The 27,965-nt window shown below is 42.0% G+C and overlaps 1 protein-coding gene across 3 annotated transcripts; it reads left to right on the top strand.

Annotated features, from left to right (window-relative positions):
• Positions 1-574: 574 nt before the first annotated feature.
• arhgef18b (rho/rac guanine nucleotide exchange factor (GEF) 18b) lies at positions 575-27,965 on the top strand. 3 transcript variants are annotated; one of them, XM_061296412.1, is made up of 31 exons: positions 575-731; positions 1,324-1,449; positions 3,892-4,540; positions 4,698-4,851; positions 4,973-5,099; positions 5,218-5,272; positions 6,532-6,606; positions 7,002-7,110; positions 7,422-7,596; positions 12,281-12,348; positions 12,553-12,598; positions 12,801-12,996; positions 13,164-13,270; positions 13,604-13,744; positions 14,049-14,299; positions 14,379-14,504; positions 14,576-14,693; positions 14,800-15,054; positions 15,129-15,205; positions 15,365-15,543; positions 15,622-15,695; positions 15,769-15,954; positions 16,071-16,217; positions 16,514-16,629; positions 16,987-17,055; positions 17,199-17,246; positions 17,775-18,056; positions 18,133-18,282; positions 23,260-23,611; positions 24,643-24,786; positions 25,062-27,965. In XM_061296412.1, exons 2-31 carry the CDS (start codon positions 1,374-1,376, stop codon positions 25,385-25,387), a joined length of 4,878 nt encoding a protein of 1,625 aa, XP_061152396.1. In that variant the 5' UTR covers positions 575-731; positions 1,324-1,373; the 3' UTR covers positions 25,388-27,965. The 3 variants fall into 3 exon arrangements, with proteins under 3 accessions (XP_061152396.1, XP_061152398.1, XP_061152397.1); XM_061296414.1 differs by having other exon boundaries at positions 12,804-12,996; XM_061296413.1 differs by having other exon boundaries at positions 615-731; positions 1,327-1,449.

Below are 27,965 nucleotides of genomic sequence, written 5' to 3' on the forward strand. Positions count from 1 at the left end.
ATTTATCGTATGAAAAATGTATTTTTTTATGCAGCTGTCATCCTCAATTTCTTCATAAGATGCTCTAAAAGGCATTTGGAACACATAAGCATGTGTAGTTTTGTTTACATTATAAAATTTAGTGCATGTTTATCCAAAGGCTTTAATTGAATGATACTTTTGCTTATTGTTTTTTTATATAGGTCTGCGCATAATTGACACTCCCATAATTTCAAAACAACAATATTTTGATCCCAGAAAAGCCAATTATGTAGACAACTACACAGTAACACTTTTCATGCTTACGATAACAATTATTGTTATTAATATTAATAATTAATCTCTTGGCTAGCTCAAAGAATGAACAGGCCATCATGACCAAATATCCATCCTTCCATTTTCCAAACGGCTTCATCCGGGCATGCTGAAGCTTACCCCAGGATTCTTTGGGTGGTAGGCAGGTCCTTTTTGAAATTCAAAACTACATCAGTAGTAGTAGTGCACTGTAGTTTAATTTGTACACGACGTAGTCTGCCTTGCAAAAACAACTATAGGCCACAATAACCACATTGCTCAACGTATAAGCGGATGTTCATAAAGCTGCAAGTTGTACGTCAGACGTGATTGTGTGTGTGTGTGCGTCGAAGACAATTTGTTGTGTTTCAGTGCAGAACGACACAAAGAGGAAACTGCTGCACTGACTCAATCTCTGCGTCAGTGTGAGGACAAAATCAGAAGACATCTAGAATCAAGTAGGTACAATTTATTCTGTGTCCATTCCTGTGTTGGAGTTGTTCAAACTTGAGGAGTCGTGTATGTGAGAATGATATTTTGGTGGGAAAGTGCTGAGACTTTTTCCACTTGATGTGCTCCCTACTCAACTTGACACTTATCCTGCGTATTACACAAGAAAGGTGGTGACCATTTATTTGCCAGTTTCAAAAGTATATACGATAAGCACAGCTTTGTTGAAAAGATACCAACAATGTTTTTTTTCCCCTTGTACAGAATAGATAGAGAATAGAACGCTTCACTGGTCTATAACCTCTCATAATACTCACTTCCTTTTTTCTTTTCTTTTAATGCAAAGAAACACCCTAAATCTTTGGAGTTAAAGGCACTGGGAGCTTTATTGTTTATCTTTTTTTTTTTTAAAAAGTCAAGACTTTTATGTCCTTCATTTATTGGACAACAGCAGTGGGTATTTTTGTTTTATGGTTATTTCTGTGTGTTAGTTACTTTGAGGCAATGCCTGAGCAGCAGCAAAACCCCTCATGATCTCCTCCTTCCCTCACGCTCACTCCTCCTTCTCTTCTTCTTCTACTTCGTCCTCCTCTTCCACAGCAGCAGCAGCGTGCCACAGTTCCCGCTGACCTCCACAGTGCATCGCTCACATGGCAGACACTCCGCTCAACAACTCCTGGCCATCCTTCTCCAAGCTATGGATGAAGCGCTTGTCCTTCAAGAGAGGTATGTGTCTCAACTTTGTGTCCTTCTCTTGACTATTTTGCTTTTGTGGACGGTGTTGAGGGAAGTACAATCAATTGGCATCAATTAAGCATGCAAACACACTTCTTTCACCCAAAAAAAATCAAATGCTCATGTCATTGCCGCTATATGATACTATCACAGCAATATGGCCGCTTAGAAGCAAACAGGAAATGTGAGGTGTGCTTTGGAGCACGAGGTAAACCATCACAGCTGTTTTGAAAGCCTCACTGTTAATTTTTTGATGCATCTTCCACGTACACCCACAAGCAGGGTTGAAAATGTCAGCCACTCTGACATTAACCATGATAGCATATAGTGTATCAAACCTAAGGCCCGGGGGCCTGATCTGGCCCACCCCATCATTTTATGTGGTCGCAAAAAGCAGTCTTTCAAAAACTTTCAGATCTTGAAAGCATTTTTCTGTTGTCAACATAAATGTAAAGATATTAAGAAACTGTTTTTACCGTCCCTTGATTTCAAAATGAATTATTCATCAATTTGTTGTTATATATGTATATTAGACAATCATATATTTCTTAAAGGTCGTAAAGGTTCTCCTAAGGAAACCATACCTAAAATGGTTCCTGTGACAAAAATGAGTCTTGTGCTTAATAAATGTGTGATTCATTAAGATGTTTGAATTGAAAGAAAACTCATTGGTGCAGGTAACCATCAAGTGATCACGTTTTAATCATATGATGACCATCAAGTTCCTCTTGTGATTGTCATGCTGCTTGGCACACCAATGAACATTCCGCCTCTTATTCCCCTTTTGTTCTTTTGTTTTCACCACCGTATAACATCGATTGATTAATTGTCGATTTTGATTAATTTTGTATTTTTTTGCTCTTATTTGTTGCTGTTACCTTAAACATTAACATAAAAGTCTCAGTCTCCTACTTATAACAACATAGTATGAGCAAACCTGCTTAAGTTTATACTAAAGATAAACTAGATAAACTTGTAAAAGTTAAATAGCAGAATCCACCATTCAATGTGTTGTCTCAGGAGACTTTGTAAAAGTGATTTATTATTGATGACATTGAATTCAGCAGCAGATCACTTCCAGTGCGGTGGAGACTCCGCCGACAATAACAAGCCCACACACGCACGCACACACACACGGATAGATCGCGGTGTGATGTGTTATCCATTACGCATGGGCAACCATAAAAGGCCTTTTGCAAGCTTCCATGTTTATAAATGCTTGTGATTTAGTCTTATAGAAATTAGAGTCGATGTACAGTACACTGTCAATGTGTCTGCTACTGTGTTTACATGGCGGCGTCTTTCTGGCTGCCATGTTTCTGGTTTGTTGTGAAGTAAATATTGCTTGCCTGGGCTTGTCTGCATTAGATTTTATATAATGAAGTTTGCTCTGATTAAGTTACTGTACATTAATAGCACACGGGGACAAAAAAAAGACAGTACGGATGATGAAGTCAATATTAATGTAACAAAGTGCAGTGGAAAGTGAATTTCTGTGGCAGTTGTCGATTGATTAGTTAGCTTGTGTTTTCTGTGATTATTGTTTTTTTCCGTTTGTTACTGCACTGAAAAAAATAATATAAAATAAATTAAAATATCTTATATATTATGAGAAGAATTTGCGTTTACAAGTAAAAAAAAAAAGAGCATTACCAGAACATGTTTTATTTTTGTACGAATAAAATCGGAATGAAAGAAAAACAGAATACATTTTTAATAATAATTAAAAACTATTTTGAGAAAAAATACAAACTACAAAAATAAATTAAAATATATATGTATTCATGTGAAAAAAAGGATAAATTTGGACATAATACTGTGAAAATAAAAGTACAATATTGAATGATGACCTTTTTCTCACCTTAGAATTATGAAGAAAAAAAAAACACAGGTAAAAGAAGCGGAACTCACTACAATGAGGTTGAAATACAAAACAACAACCACGTTAGCTAAATAGCCTCTCAACTTCAATATCTCCCTGGTGTGTCATTTACTGTATTTGACATGAGCATCTTTCCATTTTTTCCACATTATTAAGTGTTATATGACCTTTTGAGGAGAAAATAAACAGGCCGGTCAGCTACATTCAAGTAGATAAAAGAGTGGAGAAGTGCGGAGCCAGACCGGCTTAGTCTTAGTCTCGGCTTCACGGGAAACGCTCTTATGAAATAAGACTTACGTAAGCTGTCAGAACTGTAGCGTTTCCCTCTGCTGACGGTGTGGCCGGAGTCGCCGTGGTAACCGAGACATGACGCCCATACGAAGTTTTTAGGCTCAAAAAAAAAAAAAAAAAAAGGTTGGCCACCTTTTATCCATCCATTAATATATAAGCTCTATCGAAACGATATAAGTTTATTAATGGTCACTTAGTATGATTGACAGGCAAAGTGGCTATATGATCCTGCCTATCTATTTATGTCCATTATTTTTCAGCCTCTGAGTGCAAGCCATACAGTGAGCCAATCGGACAAACAAGTGGACATGCTGCTAAGGAAGCGAGTGGACATTCAAGCGGACAACAGCATGTTCAGCTACCGAGGGGAACATCTTCACCCTCTCCATCGCCGCCCTCCATCACAGAAGATGTCTTTTTTGGGGGCACCAATGAGGATCTGGTGAAAGGTGTGGAGGTAAGCAGCAGTGCGGACGACCTGCAAGACCTCGGCTCTTCCTTTTGGGACTCGGACTACTTCAGAGACCTGGAGGGGAATCTTGACGGGCCTTTGAAAGCCATCAGTCCAGACCTGAAGTCCCTGACCACAGCGCCCAATCTGACTGACTCATCCGAGGAAGCGCCCGGCAACCTCGTGGTCACCAAGTTGAGCCCCAAAGTCTTCCCAAGCTGTGTGATTGACAGCCACGACTCCTCGGGGGTCGCTCTTAGCCTGACCATTGATTTGGACGGACTGTTGGGATCGATGGAAACAACGCCCACTGAAACAGGATCGCGTAACCAGGGAAACACAGTGCATTTAAATGGAGATGTTGAGGTTGACAGTTTTCCTGATTTAGTGAGATCCATGTCGACCTCACGAAGACACAGCTGGGGTATCCCCGTTGCACCCATCAACTTGGGAAGGAGGTATGGATCATCACTATACTTTATCAATCAAATATGAGTTATAGTGAGTGTGTAAATACTTTGTTAGATTGAGTTTATTTATTTATTTATTTATTTATTATCTGTACTCTATTAATCAAATATATGAGTTAGAGTGAGTGTGTCAATACTTTGTCAGATTGAGTCTCGACACGATGGCCACGGACAGCGATGGAGATGAGGATGAAGCAGAGCACAATGAGGTCTTCCAGTCCAACGAGCAGAAGACTGAAAACTGTCCACTGGATGAGACAGACGGTCTCAAGGAGAGGCTCTCCTGTCTCGTTACCAAGGTACAGAGTCTGAATCTGTGTGACTGTGTTTTTTGGTAAAAAAGAAATTCAAAATACACCTTAAGCGTGCATAAATCCGCAACTCAGATCTATTGCCGTTTATGTTTGCAAATATTTTTAGACTGATGGTGTTCCCGGAAAGCAACTGTATTCCCGTGCGGACATCCTCGCCACGGACGAATGTTCTCGTGCAGCGCACATCTCTCGAATTGTACAGACCTCCAAAGAGGCTGCGAGAGCAGCTGGAGGTGGGTTTCTAAAATGAGGTCCAACCAATCTAGCAGCCATAAAACAAGCCAATTATGCCGTATAATAAACTCAGACCTCCTCTTTCACCACATGCCGTTCTCTCTTCCTTTTGTGTAGCCGAGGAGTTTGACCCTGAGGAACACCTCCACTCCAATGAAGGGCAGAGCCATATGTAAGTCGACACCGGCGTCGCTGAAGTGTGCTTAAACCCTCTCGAGTGAGGTCAGAGAGCTTTACAGTTCATGACTACATGACTCCATCTGCTCGGGCTTAATGAAGCTTGAAAAGACGACTCTTCTGGTTTTCTCCTCTGATCCCGCGGGAGTAACTGATACTGTACACTGTCAGGAAAAGACCAACATTGTCTCCCATAGTTCATTCAACCTACACGTCATCCATCTAGCTATTTCCCATATAGCGCTTGTCCTCAACCATCCCAAAAGACATACACCGAGTCCAAATGCCCCATTACCACAAGTCACCACTGATCTTGGAGTTGCAATCCTAAAGGTAGACAATGATAATGCACTTGTGTAGTGATTGAGTGCTGGTGTGCACAAGTGCACACAGTGTCCCCTGCATGTGTGACTTATGTTCTCATACAAACAGACAGCTCCTCCCACAGAACACATCAGCGAGGGGCTTTCCCCATTCTCTGCTGACATCTCTGCTCCATGTCATATGCTTGCAACCTCCTCCTCCCACTACTGTCCTCTCTCCCACCATCCCCTTAGATGGTGTGTGTGTGTATGTGTGTGTGTGTGTCTTGTGTGTTACTTTCCTTTTCTTTGCTTTGCTTTGCTCCAACTCAGCCTCAATGTCTTGTTTGTCTTAGGCTGATGGTACAGAAAGTTCTGCAGGAGCTAAAGTTGTACCACGGGTAAGTAAACAGGCTGCTGCTCAAAACGAGGAGCGAGGAAGCAGTGTGGGACCAGTTCTCGGGCACTTTTTGTGTGTGCATGTCACCAGGTTGTCACACTGCAGAAATGCCATATTTGCTCATATAGTGGCTAAGGGTATATTTGATTTTCATATTGCGCTTCATCTTGCAACATTGTGGATTATTTATTTCTTTTTTGAAATGGAAGGGACAATTGCTTTGTCCCAGAAATCTGCAATGTGTGAAAGAACATTGATTTGTATTTCCCTGAAGAGAAAAACGTAACCTGTGACTAAGAGCCACTATTTGAGGAAATGATGTCACACAATAATCTCCAACACCTCCATACTTGCAATGTCTTTTGCGTTCTGTTTTGCTCATTGCACATTATGAATCTGCTGTTTTGATGACCAATCAAAGTTGCTCTTGTGAAATTGTACACATCCTTGACCATCAAAAGACAATCACGGTATTCCGCATGTTTTGTGTTTGCCATCCCTAATGAAATGTTCACCAATAGGCTCCTCATAATAAAATATTATGTTCCGCAGAGCCAAGCGTAGGAACAACAAAGCCAATGCCAAGGATTCTGAAAATGTAACGTGGTACGAGTTCCTCTCTAATGAGTAAGTTCCTTTCATAATGCTGCTTTATTACAGTTTGATAAGGCAAACATGAAACTGGATGCAATTATTTGTGTACTTCTTTTTTTCCACACTTTTAAACTTCACTGTAGGAGTAATAGTTGAACTTTTATTATGAGAACACAAAGCCCAGTTTATAAAAAAATATTTAAAAAATACGCACAACAGTGACCTCTGCTGCATCTTATTGCAACAACAGTGAGAGAAATAATTAACATTATTTTAATTAACCTACAATAACCATTAAAAAGTGGAGTCAAAGTGAACAAATTTGTGTGATTAAATAATTATATCCTCCACTCAATAAATATTATAGTCAGCAAATGGCATACGATGTGAGTTGATGTTTGTGAGGTGACTTCTTCTTCATCTACCAGGAATGAAGAAGAGGATGACCGAAGTGAAAAGGTAGAAAAAGGAACTAAAGTAAAGAGGACGCTCAGCTCGTTGAGGAACAGGATGACCGGCTCCTTCAATAAAGATAAGGTAGGCAGACATTGTAGATAATATTTGTTTATATGTTTAATATTTTTTCAAAAATAAACTTAAACTTGAAAAAAGCCTGATCTGAAGAACGCAAAGGGACAACTCCAATCTTCATTTAGTTTTCCTTTAATTGGGTTTCCGTTTACATTCCATTTAAGTCCCAATTAAGGTTGTAATGTAGATTGTACTTGATAACCTTTATACAAGTAAAAAAAATATGTAAAAATAATGTTCCTGGATCAATTTAACCAAAAGTGCGACACACGTTTTCCCCAATCACGCTTAACCCAACCACCCTTGTGTCCCCGCAGGGTAAGAACCGAGAGAAAGAGCAGCAAAGGGGTAAGGAGAAGGGGAAGGAGGCCAAGGAAAGCGAGTTCAGTCACAGCAACGGGCATCTTTTAGCACCGGGCACTTTTTCCAGCTGTGCCAGCTGCTCTCTGTGCGGCAAGACTCTGCAGAAGAATCACAGCTTGCAGTGCATGAGTGAGTACACGGCGGGTGCACGCACGCCGCTCACGTTTGTCTCTCTCACGCACACACACGTGAAACGCAGGTGCCCCGCTCACATGCAAACGTTTGGCTTGCGCACCTGCTCACCAAAACAATCGCATGAAGCAACCTGCACAAGCTTGACCAGAACAAAAGAAAACATGAAGGTTGACTTTCCTCTGAAATTGAAGTGGAGTGAATACAAGGTTATGTCATGTTTTTTGGCACTGATCTCGGAGCAGATGATTACAGATAATTCATCTGCCGTCATCCTCACTAAGGCTTTGCTTAATGTTCTGGAAAGCAAACCACTGTTGCTGTTTCGTGTCTTTCCTCCCATATTTGAGAAGTGTTTCCAAGATCACCATCTGCGGCGCTGCATCTGTATTTTGTTCCACTGCTTTGCATTGCGCAAGGCTTGATTCGATTTTGGGCGAGTCGTCGTATCCATCAGCACTGAATTCTTGTTTACCCAAAACCTACAGTGCATATTTAGTACTTTCTGCTCCTACATAGTTTGGTTCTTTATATTTTACAGTATTGTGTGAGTTCATGTTGGCCTGTGTTGTGTGTAAGCAGCCACAACAAGGAAACGGCCTGCGAAGGGCATTTCAACACGATGTATTTCCTCGTCGCTGATAAGAGCGGCAATGAATAACGAAAGAAGTGTGCAACTCATAGAGGGCGTGCACGTAGTGATGAGAGCTGTGGAATTATGATCTAAGTATGTTTTGCTTTATTGTTACTAGCAACCAAGATCCTCATAATCGGTTAGATTCTCTGTTTGTTGCTTGGCAGAGTTCATAAGGTTGTTGAGGGAAATTAGTTCATCCTAGCCACGACCACTGAAACAACTTGGGTGTCAATCAAAGCTGAGTTTTTCTATTCAATCTCGATATACTCTGCTGCAACTAATGAAGTCTATTTTAGGAGTCAACAAAAGCTCTTTCTGTCCTATGTCTTAATTAGGGGAATGATATCAACATTTGTATATAATGCTGTCTGGAAGCACGAGGGGTGTAATGTATGTTCTAATGGTCTGCTTATTCAACAAACTGGTGTGAGTCGTATAATGTAGGGCTTAGTGCCAGATACTTATGAATCCAGCTTCCTCTGTTTGACATAAACCAGCAACATTCTTAATATATAGGCTGCATTCTTCTTCTTCGATGGTGGTGTCTTTGTTAGATGGGGTGGGCGATCTGGCCTTAAAGTCAAAAATCTAATATTGTTCACACTTGCCCTGGGAAATTATATGTGCTGTTGGAAATTATGCAATTTCACGTGATTCGTCCAATTTTTTAAATCTATTTTCCACAAAATCTACAGTATTTTTGGTCATCTATCTATGCCACCAACGTATAGTGATATTTAGAACAATTAAGTGCTGATCCACGAGATGGCGGAAGGTACAAGTTATTTATTATCTATTTTTGCTGTGGGTCAATTTTATTTTTATCCTGGAATTTCACCTGTAAGCCCAAAATGTTTGGAAGTACTTTGCACTTCATAGAAGTTTTCTTAAGGTATTAAAAAGCTCAAGAGCCACACTCTTTAACTTTATACAATATGTAAACAACAAAACTAACAGGAAACCACAAATCTGCAAGTCTGGAGATGCAATGAGAGTTCAAACGTCCACACGGTCAATTTGACCTCAATTAATCCATATGATTGATTAATCGCTTATTAAATGTGATTGCAAATTATGAATCGTTTTGCTTTTGGTGTGCTCAGTAGAAAACAAGCAAGTGTAATGTCCCTTTAATAGGAGCCAAGTGGCCGTGCGGGGATTGAGCCTGTGGAATGCGCCGTTTGTATGCCACAGATTGTTCCCACTAGAAAGAGCCGCTAACTAAAGTGGAACAAAACAAAAACAACGCCACCATCCACGTCAATGATGTGCTTCTCCAACCGATCCGCTGTTGTTGTTTCCGGCGTAAGCATCCGAACCAAACCGCAGTCTCGCTGCTTATAACGGTAAGAAGCGGCTCCTGTAGCGGGATCAGGTGGATCATTCCCGTTGTTTCCTTCAGTGGACTTTTGCAAGCACTTAAGTTGTTAGCTACTTAGCCTAATGCTAACTACTAGCGATAATTGTGTCCTTTACGTTCGCATTGTGTTTGCATTAACTAGATGAACCAAAGTTTATTTACTTATTGATTGGAAATCACAGTTAGTAGTTTCTCGACTAGTATGGCTAGCTAACGATAGCCTCTTGTTGCTAGCGTGCACTAAAAGCGCTTTAAAATGTAAAGTAAATGTAGTTTACGTCAATTAGCACTCGGTTTATATATTCCGATAATGGCATTAATGGTGGTGCTTTTTCAAAATTAAGCCTAAACGTCGTATAGGAGCAACTTTGTGGGGTTTTTTTTAGCCGATGGCTCAACAGGTGACTCCGTTTCTTAGTGTATTAAAGCTACGTGAGAGCGTTTTGCTTTGGCCGAGTGCTCTTTATTGAGTTTACAGGATGTGGAAGGATTGTTATTATGTTTGTATTATTACCAATGTTTAATGTGATATGTTTTTGTATAAATCAATGATTTATAATGTGCAGTGGTAGTGGAAGAGCATTTGATTGTTCTGTTACCTACATGAATGGCATGAACAGATGAATAAAGTTACTTGTGCTAAATAGATAATAATTTCATGATTACTAGAATTTTATTCAATTTGGTGAAATGGAGAAACTCCCCCACCTGTTTTTCTTTTTTTATTACACTATTTTTGGAATCACTGAGATGGAGGCAAAAAGCAACATTGACTTCCTGATTCCCATTCATTCTTAATTTCTCTCATTTTCCTTGGTCCATGCTGTGCTAATGTGACAGATTGACTCGGACAGGAATGAATGTAAGATTAGAAATGTAGTCGTTTGTGATTATTGGACCACCTAATCCTTGACGTGCTGAACATGTTTCCTGGTGTGTCAAAATTGTTCTCATTCCTCAGTCAGAGCAGGTTGCTGCCCTTACGCTCCTCCAGTGCCCCACTGGAACGAAACAAGGGGGGATATTTTTTGGCTGTTTTACGGAGTGGGTCACATGGTTCTGATTGTGCTTGGCAGGTCCATCAGAGCAGAACAGAACCCTCATCAGCCATCATACCTTGTTTTGCACAGCACCTTTTTTTTGCATTCATCGGTGCTCCGCCACTTTGGAGCATGTTTTCTTGCAGGATCACTTTCTAGACGTACCGCTACAAATTTTCTTCTTAGCCAGCTCTGTTTCCTGTGTGGGGCATCTCTGAGCATGCAATTGCCAGACTTTGAGGTGGTTAGAGTGCTGATAAGAGCTGTGATATCAGCAAACAGAAAAACACCCCGTCCTTGTTTATCTTTGGCTAATCTTTTACCTCTACCAAACAGAATTCTTGTCATTGCAGTTTGCGTATTATCGGCTCTGTCTCCAGAAAGGATTTAGCTTGCGTTTGGGCTCTTCACTGATGACGCTGAATGAATGACTTGATAGTTTGTGAAGATCTGCTTGCCTGTCAAGATCTTCGTATCTCTCTTTTTTTTTTTTTTAAACAGTGACCTTTGCTATTATTGACTGACTGGTTTCATTACTGTGCTTGAGCTTTGAGTAAGACTGCTATGGTGGATTGAACGACAACTTGTGTTTTTATTTTTATTTTTTTACTGCTGTTGGATTACTATTGAAATTCTCCCTGACAGGTAAAAAGAAAATCTTCTCTGATGTCTGAGCCAAAGCAGTAGTCTTAATTGTCATGCTCATCATCATCGCTGATTTACTTTTATGGGCTGTCTTGCAGTGTGCCAGTTGAGTAATGCTGGACCAATTTAGAAAAAAAAAAAAGGTCATGACTCTACTTCTGAGCCTTATTCAGAAGCCAGTTACTGTTGACTTTTCATTTAGCACAACTGTTCATAAGTTACCAGAGAAACCGGATTTCAGTAGCAATTTGGAGGAAAAAAAATAGAAGGTTTTGGTGTGGTTTGAAGCTAAAATTGTAAATGAAAACAGTCCAAGATGTGCTGCTGTCACAGCATGCTTGCTTTTAATATAAACCAAGTTTAGTTTTGTTTTCATTGTGGCACACTGAAGGGAGCCACATTGTTCAGAAGCCTTTCTCGTAGTGGAAGTTGCTAGTATTACTCTTGTGTTTAACAGGAATGCTTCCTTTGACACAGCAATGCTAGCACATTTAAACAATGTGATGGTTCTGCTTCAGGCTTTTCTTCTCTACTGTATGTGTGTGTAAGCAGGTTGGACAGTGTTTATTTCCATCTTTACCGCCCGCTAGTGGGGCCATGTGTGTTTGTGTTTTAAGCTTTTTTTTGTTCGACTTGTGCACCATTTCCCGGCAGCAATACATGATATGTTCAACTTAATTTTAATATTTGGGAATTTGTGTGCGCGCCGCCTCGGCCATGTCACCCGTCTTTACTTTGAGTCACATGTTGCATAGCAATGATTGGATTTGTTGTTACTGAGTAGTGAGGTGACTGATGCACTCATCTCAGTTGGATTTTTAACGGAATACATGATTAGAAATTGAGTGAAAACATTTATGGTTTATGTGAAACTTAAGCATTCCAATTGAATATAGTAAATATGGAATAAATAACATTGTTGCTTAATTCAACTGAGGATAAAACAGTACTGTCTGCTGCATATGAACTCGTATTGACGATTGGATACTGTTGTTTCAGATTGTGCTGTGAATGTTCACAGGAGCTGCAAGTCTCTGCTCAGTGAGTGCACCAGCATCAAGAACAAGGTAAACACTCCACTGGAACATGGAGTAGAGCGAAGGTGCCCCAAGCGCCCCCCCCCCCCCCCCCCTTTCTGACGGTCACACAATATTTAACGTGTGCTTTCTCCTCAAAAAATAACAGAGCCAAAGTAATCTTTTTATTGCCTAATAAGTGTTTGATAAAACGGCCTTAAAAAGAACACATTCTGTCTTTTTATTCCCAAACAGAGAGATTCTTTGTCAAGAACAGGCCCGTCTGGATCGCCTTATCTTGGTAGGCATGATTCAATTCATTTTCAAGGCTCAGTGTGGCACGGCCATCTGCCTCTACCTGATGGATTGAGGAGGAGGAGCGCCACGAGACATCCCCTGACAATTTTAAAACAAAATCAATCTTACCAGAGTCTCAGATGGGCTAAACCTACTATCTTGTCATTTCTTCCACTTCTCTCACCATTGTCCCGCTTGTTCCTCAGCAGCAAAAGAGCGCCAGAGAGAGCAGGAACAGTCATCACAGATCCTCGATGGCCATGCGGCTTTTCTCAGCTCCCCTGGCATGACCATCGTCCCTCGGGGATCAAGTAACCAACTGATTGTAACACATAACATCGCCTCTTCTGGAATTCCTGCTTTCAACCCCAGCCCCAGCCTACGCCATCACAGCAGCTCAGGGTCAGTACCTCAATTATTTTATTTTGTCTTGTACATATTTTCTGAAAGGCCTTTAAGTGAAGGAGACCAGAAATTGTATGGAGGGAGCTAAAGAGACAATATTAGAGTACGAATTGTAGCACACAATATTATAATATATAAACTATATGTATATTTTTTAACCCCAGATCTCTCCTCGGGGAGATGGATGAAACGGACGCTCTTCGCCTGAAGCGCTGCAATGATGACGCAATCTCACTCGTTGCATCTACTACGGAGTCTATCGTCGTAGAAGGTAAGGTGACTCAATTGGACATTTTGTTTCATTTGTGTTAGTTTGCTGCACGTCCATCTTATTCCAAGTAGATATTGTTTTTTTTTTAAAGAGGTGTGTTTAATGAAGTCCTACATGACCTTTACAATTAGAAAGCTGAACTTTTGTAACGAGCGTCCTCCTGAGAGTCATTAAATATTCTAATTTATTGTATCGGAGTGTTTTATTTCTTTCTGTTTAGGCTAATTAATAATCTCGCCAACGCTTGCCAAATGGCAGTGTACTCGAGGTGACGTTCACTTGTAAGCAGTATGAAATTTGTTATATGGTTTGCTCCTTCGTTTTTTTTCCCAGAAGCTCACTATGCTGCGGTGCGAGCTGATCTGGAGTGTGATGCTCAAGATCTGGAAGCAGAGTCTTGGAGTTTGGCGGTTGACCAACAGTTTGTTAAGAGACACTCTAAAGAGGCCGTGAAGAGGCAAGATGTCATATATGGTTAGTTAGTGCATTTGTATGGATGCTCTTTGTTTAACGTTGCCTATTAAACCAAACAAAACATATTACTATGAGATCATTACAATAACAATGTAGGCTTCTGGATATACTCGCAACTTGAAAGTCAATTTAGATGAGAACTAGTTTTTGCAAATAAATATTTCTCATTGTCATGTTTGTTCCCGTGAATTGGGCCTGGACGTAAACCATACGGAGTGTCAATCGGCACACGTCAAAACAAAGTCTGATAACATTTAAAAACAAACCCAAAAAACTTTGAGTGATTCCAATGTATGTCCAACAGAACTGATGCAGACGGAAATGCACCACGTACGGACACTGAAGATAATGCTCCGTGTTTACATCCGAGAGTTGAAGGATAACCTCCAGATGGATTCCAGCAGACTTGAATGCCTCTTCCCACGTGTGGAAACCCTCCTCGACCTCCACACACATTTCTTATCCTGTCTCAGAGAACGCAGGCGAGAAAGCATTGTTTCGCCCACCGAGTGCAACTACACGGTGGACAGACTAGCAGACATACTCATTGCCCAGGTAAGGAAAAGGTAAACACAAACAACCAAGTCAGCAACTTTTTCTTTTGGACTTTGGTCATGTATTTTTTATCGTGTAGTTTTCAGGGGATGTAGGTGAGAAGATGAAGGAAAGCTACGGTGATTTCTGCAGTCACCACACTGAAGCTGTCAACTACTACAAAGAACAAATGCAAACAAACAAAAGATTCCACAGCATCGTACGGGTGAGACCAGCAAGCATCTTTTTACCGATTCGACTTTGTTCCATTTTGTACTTTGACTATTGTCCTCTCAGAAAATCAACAACTTGTCCATCGTGCGGAGGCTGGGAGTGCCTGAATGTATTCTGTTGGTGACACAGCGCATTACCAAGTACCCGGCACTAGTCGAGCGTATTCTGCACAGCACTCAAGGTCCTGCCATATTCATTTTGTGCCTACTAAATCTCCCGTACGCTTATTGAGGAAAATCACTTCATTGAAATTCTTTTTGAATCTTTTTTTGTCTTTTTTCTCACAGAGGGAACTGAAGAACACACAGAGCTGAACCGTGCACTAAGCTTAATTAAAGACACTATTGTCCAAGTGGACGCTTTGGTTAATCTGCACGAGAAGACGTGTCGCCTTCGTGACATCCACAGCAAAATGGAGCCAAAGGCACTGGGCAAAATCAAAGATGGCCGAGTGTTTCGCCGCGAAGACTTGGCGCAGGGTCGAAGACGCCTTCTGCACGAGGGTACTGTCAACTGGAAAGCTGCCTCTGGCAGACTCAAAGGTAAGGACTGTCCTGCAAAAACTAAAACTAAATTTTGAAGAAGTAACCTTTCTGTTGTTATTTGGTCCTCACAGATATTCTTGCAGTTCTCCTTTCTGATGTGCTACTGTTGCTACAAGAGAAGGATCAGCGATATGTATTTGCAGCAGTGGTGAGTAATTAGTAGTTTATTTCATTCAATTCAGATTTAGGTTCACTTGGTGCCGCATTAACACCTGAGATTGTCTTAATTTCCCTCACGGATTGAGGTCAAAGACCACTGCTAGATGTTGCCTGATTCATTCTTCTTGTCTTATTTTCTTCCCTCTAGGACAACAAGCCATCAGTCATCTCCCTTCAGAAGTTAATAGTTAGGGAGGTGGCCCATGCTGAGAGAGCCATGTTCCTGATCTGCGCTTCCTCCAATGAGCCGGAAATGTATGAGATCCACACCAACTCCAAGGAAGAAAGGAACACTTGGATGACACAAATACGGCAAGCTGTGGAAAGGTAGCTGCCGTGCATTACACTGGAGATGAAGAATATTCAGAGAACGACAATTAACGGCTTCTGTCCTGTTGCTCTTAGCTGTCCTCATACAGAGGAGAGGCTCTTCAGTGAAGAGGAGGAAGCTCAAGCTTCAAGGTTGAAAGAATTTCAAGGTACTGACGTCTGCACTTGTATTTTTACACTTCATCCTTCATGAAATTACTTACTGTATTTTTCCCACTTCAGAACGTCTGAGCCAGAAGGATGCCGTGATTGTCCAGGCACTCTCTGAGAAGCTCCAACTTTTTGCAGACATGGCAGAGTCTGTTACGGGTCTGGAGGACACAGCTTCCCGCCCCAAGCTTCTTTTACGAGGCGATGCCTCAGATCTGCAGCAGGGGGAGACCTTGCTCAAAGGAGCCATCACTGAGGGTAGGATGGAAGTCTTCATAGCATCGAGTCAACAAATTACACACTTCCATTCCTTGAGTGTGGGGCTGTTGTTGTGGTAGCATGTGAATTATAACTTGCTTTCTTTAACAATTTAGTGGAAAACCTCCAGAATTTGCTCCAGTCTGGAGTGAGGGGTGACAATCTGTCATCACAGCAAGATGAAGGGAGCACCTCTGGACTCCTGCCCAGGAGAGCAGGCACCTTTGGGGGCTACGACAGCAACCCCACCATCCTCACTCAGAGTGAGTCTGGTATACTTCACGTCTTGAGGGAACCTCCTATCTAATGCCTTGCGTTTTTTGTGCGATGCATAACTTGTGAATTATTAATAAAATGGTTTTATCTTTCTTTTACTGTTTGAAATTATTTATGGCAAATTTAAATAAGCATGATATTCACAATCGTAGTATGACTCGTCTCCATTTGTTATCCTTGTGCGCATTTTGTGGTTGTTAATGTATCTGTTTTCTGGTCTGTTTGGTCTCACTGTTATTTTTGTGTCATTGTTTGTGTCTGTGGCTGGGTGTTCCTTTGCCAGATGGCAATTTGAAGAAGAACTTTACTGGCGAGTCCAGAAACAGAGACCGAAGCCAGCGGGCCAGCTCTGACCCTCAGCTCAAAGATCTTTGTGGCAGCCAAACTCTGGAGCAGACGGTAGGTCTGACGCACAAAAACTCACATATGCTCTCACTTGAAACGCAACAAAAATCACACAGCGTGAAAACCTTGGGATGATTTATTTGCTTCATGTACAAACAAACAGGCCTTGAGACTTTCTTGTATTGTTAGTTACTGTCGCAGACATACAAGCCGTCATCAGACAAACATTTAAATGGTAGACATCATATTAACAATGAGCGTTCAGATAAATAAATACACTTCTTGAGGATGACCAGTTGTATAAAAAAGGTTGTCACACTCTGCCATATAGTAATTTCTCGGTTATTTTCAGTCGACTATTTCGAGGTATTTGCACAAACAAAAAAAAAAGTTTTATCTGGCGTTGCCCAGGTTGATGAGACCTGCTCCACACCGGCAAGATGGAACCGGATCTGGTTCAATTCTTTCCCTGAGGCAGAGGTTTGTGCCTCTTCTTTAATCTGTTACTTGCTTTTGTATAACATTTCAGGATCGGGTGTATTCCTGTAAATGAGCCTGTGGATGTTGTTATTCTGATTGTATGTGTCGTAATTATAACACCCTTCTCTTTTTCCCCATTCCAGTTCTTTGACAAAGTATTAATGCTTTCCCAAAGGCTCTACAGTCTGCAGGTAACGTGATGCCTTGCCTTGGTCCGCTCATAATGTTTTGTTTATATTTGCACATCAGCTTTACAGAGTCAAATGTCGACTAATGAAGGCGTGTGCGTATAGATCGGCACAACACGTGAAGAATCAAATGAAATCCGATACTCGCACACCGATATTAATCCATGTGTCATTTGGTAATCGTACTCTGCAGTGTGTAGAACTGCACTGCAGCATATGAGAAACACTTCTCGGTAATGTCGTCCCGTTCTACACATCGAGAAACGACAACCACAATATTTAAGCCGTTGTTAAACTAATAACTGCTCTGATACTGTGGCATCATTAAAAAAATGTATAGGAATAAATTACAAAAAAAAAAAAGAATAAAAATAAACAAATAAAATATATATACTGTATATATGTAAAAACTTAGACCCAAGAGTGCAGGTGAATCCAATGTTCATAACATTTAAGGCTCCAAAATGCTTGTAGCATTTTGAAAGTTATTATGGGAACAAAGTATCAATTTTCCTGTGTCTGCACGGCCAGGCCATCATAGCTCAGCAGGACAGCCACATTGAGCTGCAACGTGTCTCGCTAACGGAGCGCGCCTCACTGCCTGGGCGCCACCGCGGGAACGTGCTCCTGGAGCAGGAGAAGCAGCGCACGCTGGCCCTGCAGCGAGAGGAGCTCGCCAGCTTCCACAAACTGCAGTCTCAACATCGCCAGGAACAGCAGCGCTGGGAGAAGGAGCGAGGGAAGCACCGCCAGCTTGTGGAGGCCACAGAGGCCAGGCTGCGGCAAAGGGAGGAGGAATGCAGGCGGCTGGAGGTACAGTGGTCAGACCTACCTGACAGTTGTGATGTTTGTGCGACTTGGACCTTAACCATTGGAAAATTGGAGACAGGAGCGACTGGCAGAAGAGAGGGTGGAGTTGGAGAGGCAAAGGGAGACGTACCAACAAGACCTGGAGAGGCTCAGAGAGTCCACTCGGGCAGTAGAGAAAGAGAAGGAACGCCTGGAACACCAGAAGAAGATCAAGAGGAAAACCATTGAGGTGCGAACACGCAACAGACAAACTGCGACCCCAGGTGTTCATATTTACAAACGTTTTGATGTGGCGACAGTACTGAGGTGTATTGTGGTCTTGGGCAAACGACTAAAGTGACTTCAGAGGAATATTTTTCACAAATTCTGACAAGTATGAGCTCAAGGGCATATCTTAATCCATTCATGATACACCACAATTTTGAAAGTAATATGAAATGGACTGTGGCTCCATTTCAACTACCATCATTTCCGGACTAAAACCTGCAATTATTCTCCCCACGCTTTGAACCCTGCGCCTTTAAATGTGATGCGGTGACTTTATGGATTTTTACAAACAAGCCTCATGCCGCCAATATACTTACCAAAGGTTTTGTCACATCTGACCAATGAAATTGCCCAACATGTCAGATTGGACCAATGAAAAACTCTCTCAGGTTGGCCTTAAACTCATCTTCATAAAAAGTATCCCCATGTTATATTGTGGAGACCCGCAACTAATAAAACATAGAGGCTAAAATAATGTTCATGGTAATAATCATGCTGTTTAAAATGTAGTCAATCTCAAATAATTGTAAATTATTAACCAATTATATATACAGACTTGGGAAAATTAATGTCTTGAAGAAAAAAAAGTCGAAAAGATTGTTGTTTCCAACCCTGCAGTATTGTGTGATCATAAATGTGCACATTTCTAACTACTTCAGCCCAAGACAGTAATCTACCTACTTAGTGCAGGTCTCTTTCCATGTTTTACGTAAATCTTTCTCTGCCTGTTTCCACACTGCCATCCTCTTTCCTTTCTTACACAACAATGTTCGACTTTGTTCGTTTCATGGAAAGCTTTGGCTGCATTTCATGCCCGGTGCTGTGGAAAGAAGCGCGAGTGACGTGACTAAACGTTAAAGTTTCTATACTACACGATCGCTCTTTTCATCCTATTAGTGATGGAGGGTTGTACTTTTAAGAGCGTCTTTCCAAGCATGGCATGCGATTGTGAGAAGGATAGTTGTCCTGGATGGACCTGTGATGAGTCAGCAACCTTGTAATTACAAGCCATGACTTTTGAGTGAAACAGCCAGCCGTGCGCACAAACGTGCCATTTGTTTGTTTGTGAGATTATACTGCAAGATGAGACTTGGAGCCAGAGATACATGACCATGTCAGCACTTGGCGCCCCACTGACATCATCCCCGCACTATTTGTTGTCATTCCGCCTATGTTGTGTGTTTTGTACACACGCACATCGGGGTTTGCACTGTATCTCGCTGGCTGCTCCGTGGGACTTTCTTGGTTGCTGCAATGGGAAATTTACAAGTGGTTTGTCTCCCCCTCACTCCCGACACACCCTGGCTTCATCAAAAACACATTCAACCGCCTTTTCATGAGCCACGACCCTGGTTTGTGTTCCAGGCTCCAAGCCAGCTTGATATCAGCAGCCATTTAATGGCAACCACCAAACATTAGGAGTCATCAGCAAAGCGTAGCGCTATAATTAGACCTCATAAAGACACGCCTCTGCGCGTGTTTGTGTAGCTCTGAAGTCGAGTATATGTAAGGGTGAGGGAGGAGGTAGCGAGTCGCAGCATGTGAAGACTTCAGAGGAACTTGTTTCATGTGTTATCTCATCGGATCAGGGTAGGCCCTTTTGATTAGGACGGCCTTGGATACAGACAAGTTTTCCGTTGGCTCATACCCAGCACGTGTAGATTGTGCAATGCCTGAAAATGTTTCATGGCAGCTCATATAACAGTACAGTAGAAATCTTTTCGAACCTAAGGGTACATTTACATAACGACAACAAATGGCCTTGTGAAAGTATTTGCTTGCAATACAATGGTATCAAAAATCTCTTGAGACATGTTATATGTGATCATAGGTGGATAATGTGACTCTCGGGGGCACAAATGTAACCTAGTAAATATCTGCTTTGCTGCTGGAGAAATTCTATAAGCACTTGTGCTCATAAACACAACAATAGCCCAAGGTCACGTGTTAAACAATGACCTATAGTTTTGCATTTTGCACTCTGGAATGATCAATTCAAATCACGGTCAACTCTTGTCTCCAGGCTGTTGTATGATGTTACTTGAGTGTGTATCCTGTGGGCTGAAAAAGCCCCATGAGTAATCTCACCACCTCCGCCTACCTACATACCTGACTGCTTTCCTCAACAATCAGCCGCGAGCAAATTCTGAGCGAGGGCAAGGTCTTTGTTGTGACTCACCAACTGCACAGACGCAAGAACCGAATATTTGGATTAAATTGACTATTTGTGAACATCATACATGCTTGAATGCTAGTATGATTCAGTTTTGCGCCCATCTTTACACGGTTATACTCAGCCATGGCTCGCCCGGCAGCTTATTCTCAGGTGATCATGTTACCTCTGATCACCTAGTGCAGGTCAGCCACCTTCACCCTCCTCAAGAGAGTCCATTGTGGAGTGTTAGCCGAGGCCTCTCGTCGGGCTCCGCGTGATTTGGGAGTATCCGAGCGGTTTTCAGGATGAAAGGAACCCGGCTGTATAATTAGCTAGCGCAAGCCTGTCATTAGCAGAACCCTCTGGAAGAGCGCCAGTGCTAATTGTTTGTGCGCTGTCAGTCAGGGCTGTTTATGTTTCCCCTTGCTTCCGCGCAGTTTCCTGCTCTGGAAACCTGCCGCCTCTTCTGCTCCGTGCCAGTCACCTTGTAGAGGGAACAATGGAAGGTCTATGTGTTAAGACGAGCCAGTGTTCATTGGGGGAAGACTGATGGAGGCAAAGAAGAAGGAGGGAGCAGTCTGGAACAAGGGACTTTTGCCGACTTTTCCCACTGAAGGGCCTCTCTGTCCCTCAGGGCTTCCCATCATGCTCAGCTGTTTGAGCTGGGCTCCAGACACAGTCGCAGTCTATTGGATTTGCCCTCCTCGCTCTGTAAAAGACTCTTCGAGTGTTCCCTATCTCCACAGGATGTATTCTCCATCATTCTTCATACTGTGCCCTTTGCGTCACATTTAAAAAGCCGAGGTTGACATTAGCGCCGGTCGGTGTCAGTCTGACATATTCGGGTGCGGAAAACACCCCATTTAAAACACTTCGACATTTATTTGGCCTTTCGCCACTGGCAGTGACGTTTTTTTTTTTTTTAGAGTGACTATTATTTAGTAACCATTGTTGGGCAATGTGTATTTGACTGCACAAAAACTGACTGGAATCAGTATAAAAGAAAGAAAATCAAAAAGCAAAAGACACAAATCACAACAAAGAAACAGAATTTTCCATATGGAGGTCATCAATTTAGGTGCAATAAAAGTTTGTCTGTGGTTCAGCCAAACATTTAATATTGCAAAGACGCAATGGATATTCTAAACCAGTGGTTCCCAAAGTGGGCGGTACCGCCCCCCTGGGGGCGGTGGAAAGATCTGGGGGGGCGGTGAGGAAAAAAGGGGCGGTAGGGGGGCGGCAGTCCGAAGTCAGAAGTTTGAACGTTTGTTTGACGATTTGTACACAACACGTGCAATTACTGACCGCGGGGATATACGACTTCTTCTTAGTGAGTTCCAGCCTGATGTTGAGAATCTTATGTCCCTGCACCAAGCACATCCATCCCATTAATATTAAGTGTGAGACAATGAAGGTTACTGGTGGAATGTTTATTTACCATTCTATGTTGCTGAAATAGTTAAAACTGCTAAAAAATAAATTGGTTTACTAAACTGGGTTTTATTTGTGAAATACACATTTGTGTTTAACCTTTCTCTTTTCAAATTGCAGCATACCAAATATCAAGAAAGAGGTGTTTGTTTCCATATGTGTCTGTGTGTGTGTGGGGGGGGGGGGGGCGCTAGGAATTCAATGGGGAGCCAAGGGGGCGCCAGCCTGCAAAAGTTTGGGAACCATTGTTCTAAACTAACAGGAAATAGTTTTATGTCACCGTGCAAAACACCATCAAAGGACTCAAGCTCTGCGGAAAACCTCATATGAGAATAGAAAAATGTGCCAGTTACTGTTAATATCAAAATAATTTTATCCGGCTCAGCAAAAGTTGCCAAAGCACTTTTCACAAAGAAGATTATTTATTCCTATTACTTACTATTACCATTTTGAGTCCATCAAATGAGAACTGTGCCAATGTCCCAATTTTTATAGACCTGACTGTAGTTCCATACAAAGTGTTGCTTCAAAAACTGCCTGTACACTTCTGAGGTTTTTGGTTTCTGAGGTTTGGCGTTCGTTTCATCTCTGCCCTTCCTTTAGAGTTTTCATGTTCTCCCTTTTGCTTCTGTGGATTTTCATTGGATTCTCTGGCTTCCTCTCAAAATCCCAAAACAGTCAGCTGAGATCTATGCTTGCTCACCTGCGACCCTAATGAGAAAATAAAACAATGGGTATTTCCTATGGGAGTAAAAAAAAGTCATTTAAACTGCAAACACAAAGTCATGAGAGCTTCTACTGTAATAACACAGATAGCAAATATAGTGGAAGGAGGTTTGTTTTCTCTTTTGCCGGAGGTCAATGTAGATTAGACGATAAAGTTGTCATGTGCAGATCACCTTTCACTCTCTCTTGTAGTTCAGTGTACAATGGACTGTTTGTCCCGGCAGATATTTACATGTTCCCCCTGCGTGTCTAAACGGCCTTTTTAGGCCGACACGCCTCTATGTACACAGAGACCATTAAGGGTATTGTGTTCTCTCATTTTGGGCGATTGTCCGTTTGTGCGTGTCCTCCTTGAGCGTCTTAAGAACACATCAAAAGCTCGAGCGGCAAACTTAGCCGAGCGTGCGCTCAGCAGAAAGAGCAGCATGTGTTTCTGATTCTCTCGGCGGCCCATAAATGCGCCTTCTGCTTTCCAGATTGCGTTTCTCTGATGGCGCCGAGCCACGCAGACGCTTTACAATACACGTGTGTCATGTCTGCTCTCAAGCGCCTCTGCTTTCTAACAGAACTTAACCACAGATGGGGACTGGTGTTTTTTTAAATTGTATCCTCTCATTTCCTTTCCAGGTGGCGCCCATGTCCGGCAGTCTAAATGGGGAGCTCCTCTTATCTTCTGGCCTCAGCAGCTCTCCCGGCCTCACAGACAAACCCCTGCCTCCAAAGTCCCTGGTGCGCGGCAGCATGTCGGTGGCGCCGGCCGACTACTCGGAACGGCCCGAGGTGACGTTACGACGAGACGCCAGCTCCTCCACCCTGCCGCTGAAGACGGAGGTGCCGCTGCATCTCTTCAGCACCACCAACCAGCAGCACAAACTAGTGGGGGTGCAGCAGCAGATCCCCACCAAGCTGGCCGCCCTCAGCAGCGGCAAAGGCAAAGGAGTGAAAGGCGGAAAAGCCTCGCAGCGCACTGACAGCACTGGTAAGCAGCCAAGCGCCATTTTGATGCAATCAGCATGTGGCAAGGTGAGCCACAGGACATCTCCTGATAAGGAATTTGCCGCGGGAACCTGCTTATGTCAGCCAGGCTCTCTGGAAGGACGTTAACAGGCTTTTTCCCAGAAGGTCGGTGAAATATGAGGTTTATTCTGGGACACGCTCGTCTTCCCGCAATAAAAGTTACTAAGCAACTTAAGTACGCACACATCTAAGGGACCTGACTCATGAAAAAAAAAAGTGCAACCCATCTATTCATACAAAATGAAATTTCCTCTTCATACTGTATGTGATTGCCAGTCACAACATTAGGAACACCTGCAAGGTCTTTGTGAAGGGACCCACTAAAAAAATTAATCAAGCAATGTTTATTTTGCTCGTTTGCTAGTACATCACAGATTTCTGTTCCTGCGCCCAGTTTTGCAAGACAAGGCTTCAGAAAAGTTGCAATATTTGCTTTTGACTCCAAGTCTGCAGATAAGTAGAGACACTGTGCTCCACTGCAGCGTTACAACAAGTCCTGTCTGGGCGTACTGTTTGCTGTTATAGTAATTACACTAAAAGATGTGGAAAGAAGGGACAAAAACATCAAAAGCGAAAGAAAATGAAAAGCAATTTGGAGAATTATGTCGCAGACAGCGCCTGATTTGATTTAGAGACAAAATGTGCCAACATCTGCACTTAGAGATCTCAGAGATCTTAAGTTGTTTTTTGTTGTTGTTTTGTTCATAATCACTCGGCAAGCCATTTTTGATTTACAGCCCGTCATAGTTTTTATATATTTCAAATGAGTTGTGTTGGTTACATAAAAAAAAACACATTTCTTCCATTGCTTGTAAGAGAGATAACCAAACTGTCAGAGCTCATTATCAAATAAGTGGCTCGTTAGAATCACGTTAGTGCTCCGAATTGGGTCGGTCCTGTGGTTTATCAACTAATGAGAGAAACTAAGCTGCTCCAATTTAGTGTTTGAATCCAATTTCACAATGAAACGACCCTCTTAATTTTCTCCATCAGCCTCAGTGGATATGAAGCAGATTCTCCCCCTCAAGCTGTCGGCGCGTGACGACAGCACCTTCAAAGCTAAGTGCTCGGTCAGCCCCCACCAGCAAGCACCGCTGTCTGTGTCTCCTCTGCCTCCCTCCTTCCATCATCTTGGAGGTACACACATAACCGAATGAAGTTCACACACACATGCGCCGACCCCACCCATCTTTGTTCTTCTCCCAGCCGCTCCCTTTGTAAACATCTTTCAGTATCAAATTCTACACACTCTGACATCCACATTTAACGCTATTACCACCCAATTTAAAAAAAAAACAGCGTTAGGGAATGAAGGACTTGAAATATTTTGTAGTCCACTATAATATAAAAATTGAGAAAAACTCTTGTGAATATCAATTCTAATTATTACCTTTGTCAAATCAAACCATTAGATCATCAGCAAAACTCTTTGGATGCTTTCGGATCGGATTCTCAATCCACCGTGATTAGCGGCAGCCACCCAGCAACTATCCAGAAGCCCCCCGTGCCGCCTGCCCAACCCTCTCTGCAGTCTTCCGTGCAGACTCCAGCCATCGCGCCCCACTCGCATTCCACCGCGTCGCTCCACTTCCTCGCTCAGGTGCAGCCGCAAGGTCTCGGCCCGAACCCCCACGTGCTCGTGCAGGGCCTCGGCCACAGCGTGGCGCTCCCTTCGCCGCCGCCGCCCTACAACATCAACACAGAAGACCTCAACAAGGAAGACGTCATCTTCTTCTAAACTCAGCTGAAACTCCATTTTAAAACCGGTTGTCTACTTTTTACACCGATCCAAAGACAGCAGCCAGCGATTTGAAGACGAGACAGCTCGGTGCCGAAGCGTCGAAGAAGGGAGGCGCCAAGCAGGAAGTCCGAAGTGATGGACCGCTGTCTGCCTGATGGTTCATTTGCACAGTGTAAATATTCCATTCCTGACTCTTGAATGAGCCTTTCTGGCTCTTTTTGTAATGGTTTGTACAGATGTCAGATTCTTAGTCTGGATAATTTACTTACATCTGTCTTTAATTATGCTTTCATGGAATCTTTTATTTGCAGTCAGGTGCTGTTTTCCAGCTTGGACAGGCCCAGAAATGAGCTGTTCACCACACCTTGACTCACTTGGAATTCATTTCTTAAAATATGCATTCTTTCCCCTATTCATTTTTTTTTTTTTAATTCTGTATAGAGAGCCCAACCCATCTGACTCGTGCGGCACACCCTGACCTAATCACCTGTCAATCAATTTCATAAGTAAAAGCCCCTTTTAAAACTATTCTGAAGACATCTGAACCGACATCAAATCATAATATATAATATAATATATACCTTATTAATGCCATGATAGTGATTGATATTTTTGAAGGACAATTACTTTTCTGTACTGTACTGTCATGCTGAGACTCGCAGGACAAAGCCTGAAGGTCATTACTGCGGACAAGCTTGAAGCTGTTTGAACACATTCCTCCTTTCCTCCCACTTTGCGCTTCCTCTTCTTTGACGCAGGGAAGGAATCGCACGTTCATGTCTTGGCCCGCTGATCATTATTCTGTCAGAATGGGCTCACTTCTATAGGATATATGTTGGAACATGACACATTTATTTCAAGCCCAAGGTACCAAACGTGACTCATTGCTGATGACGTGGCAGAAAGCTGATGTCAGTCTCGAATGTGACTGAGGTACCGTGGAGATGTTCATCCCACGGCAATCGCAAATGTCTCTGAATCCCTTCACAGGTACTATTTGTGTATATTTTGTCGATTTTGTGTACATGCGCTTTGGTTCTCATTTTTATATTAGGTACAGACTTTATTTGATATTGCGTTAAGACGGTCGGAGGAACCGTTCACGTTTTAATAATGTAATAAGTGATTTAATTTGTTTTGTGATTATGTAGCATTGAAGTTTAGGTGCACCTGTTTGATCTCTGGCATTTTTGGTGACGTGTCGCTAAGAGGATCTAGCAAAAATCCACTTCTTTCACGCAACCAAAGAGACGTTCACACTGACTCTCGCTCAAGTAGTTTGCTCTCTTACTGTTCTCTAAAAACACGATTTTACATTAGCCAAAAAACAAAAATCATCTGAAGCCGATCAGTGTGCGAGCGCTCTCTAAAACTGCTGATCAAGCAGTATTTTTTTTATTTCTACATCCATCAAGTGTTCTCATCAGAATCGTTGATGGTTCGGCTAACAAATGTCTACTGGCAAGGACGACTGCCTTGGCAGTGGCTGTTCAATCTTGGCACCTAAAACGTCCAAGCCCATGAAGCCCAAAATGTTTTAAAACCTGGCCTTGTTTTTCGTGAAAGTGACAGTTACAAAAGAGTGGAAGAAAGCAATGAGTTAGAAAATAACAAATTGCAGATTTGGGCTCAACGGCATGGAAATGCTACCAAAAAAAAGTAGGTGTGACTACCAGGTTCTCCTAGCTGCTTGTCCCCCATTGGTCGGGCAGATTAGTCATCATGGCGCTGTTATAACATTTGAGGCTACATGTCTATAAATACAAGTAAACACATTATAGACTTACCGTGTCTTAGTCTGGATTTGCAATATTATATCCACAGTTGTTGCCGTGTGCCCTCTTTCTTCTCTTGAATAAAATTAGTGGCCAACAAGCATATGTCGAAGTCAATACAGGAAACTGGTTTGTTGCCGTGAAGTAGACAAACAAACCAAAATGAAGTTTGAACAAAGCTTATATTGTGCTGCTTAATATATTTGACGGTACACTTTTGTACAAATTCATTTTAAATTATCTCGAAAACAGACTGTAATGATTATGACTTTTATTCTATGACGCAATGAAACCATACAGATATTTGAAGGCCAACATATATATATTTTTTTTTGGTACGAGAAGGCCAAAGGTACTCACATGACGTAAGATAACTTTTTCCATGAGGGCAGGAAAAAAAAAGCAAAAGTCTTAAACGCTGATCTTTTAACTTAAAGCCAATCAGTCGCATCACTGTACAGTTGCTCACCAACAAAAACACACTTTTCATTTTTTCTTCCCAATTCTCATTTTGGGACCTTTCCTATGTGTGAATAATTGTAATAATTCCTCTGCCAATTTTTACACTAGTCACTTTGAATATTAGCATACTTGAAGGGGAAAATGAATGATTCTTATCAGGCTTATTTTTATTATGATTGTGATTTACCAACAGCTGTCTAATGGCGCTAGTAGTGCACAACAAAAGAGTTTTTGTATTTTTTTTGTTTTGTTTTATTCACTGCAAGAGTTTAGAATCATGGACACTGACCGCTGCCTTAGACAAGTTTTAGTATTAAAACCAAAAAAAAGTGCTGGAA

The sequence above is a fragment of the Syngnathus typhle genome, linkage group LG14 (assembly GCF_033458585.1).
Source record: "Syngnathus typhle isolate RoL2023-S1 ecotype Sweden linkage group LG14, RoL_Styp_1.0, whole genome shotgun sequence".
Taxonomy (NCBI): domain Eukaryota; kingdom Metazoa; phylum Chordata; class Actinopteri; order Syngnathiformes; family Syngnathidae; genus Syngnathus; species Syngnathus typhle.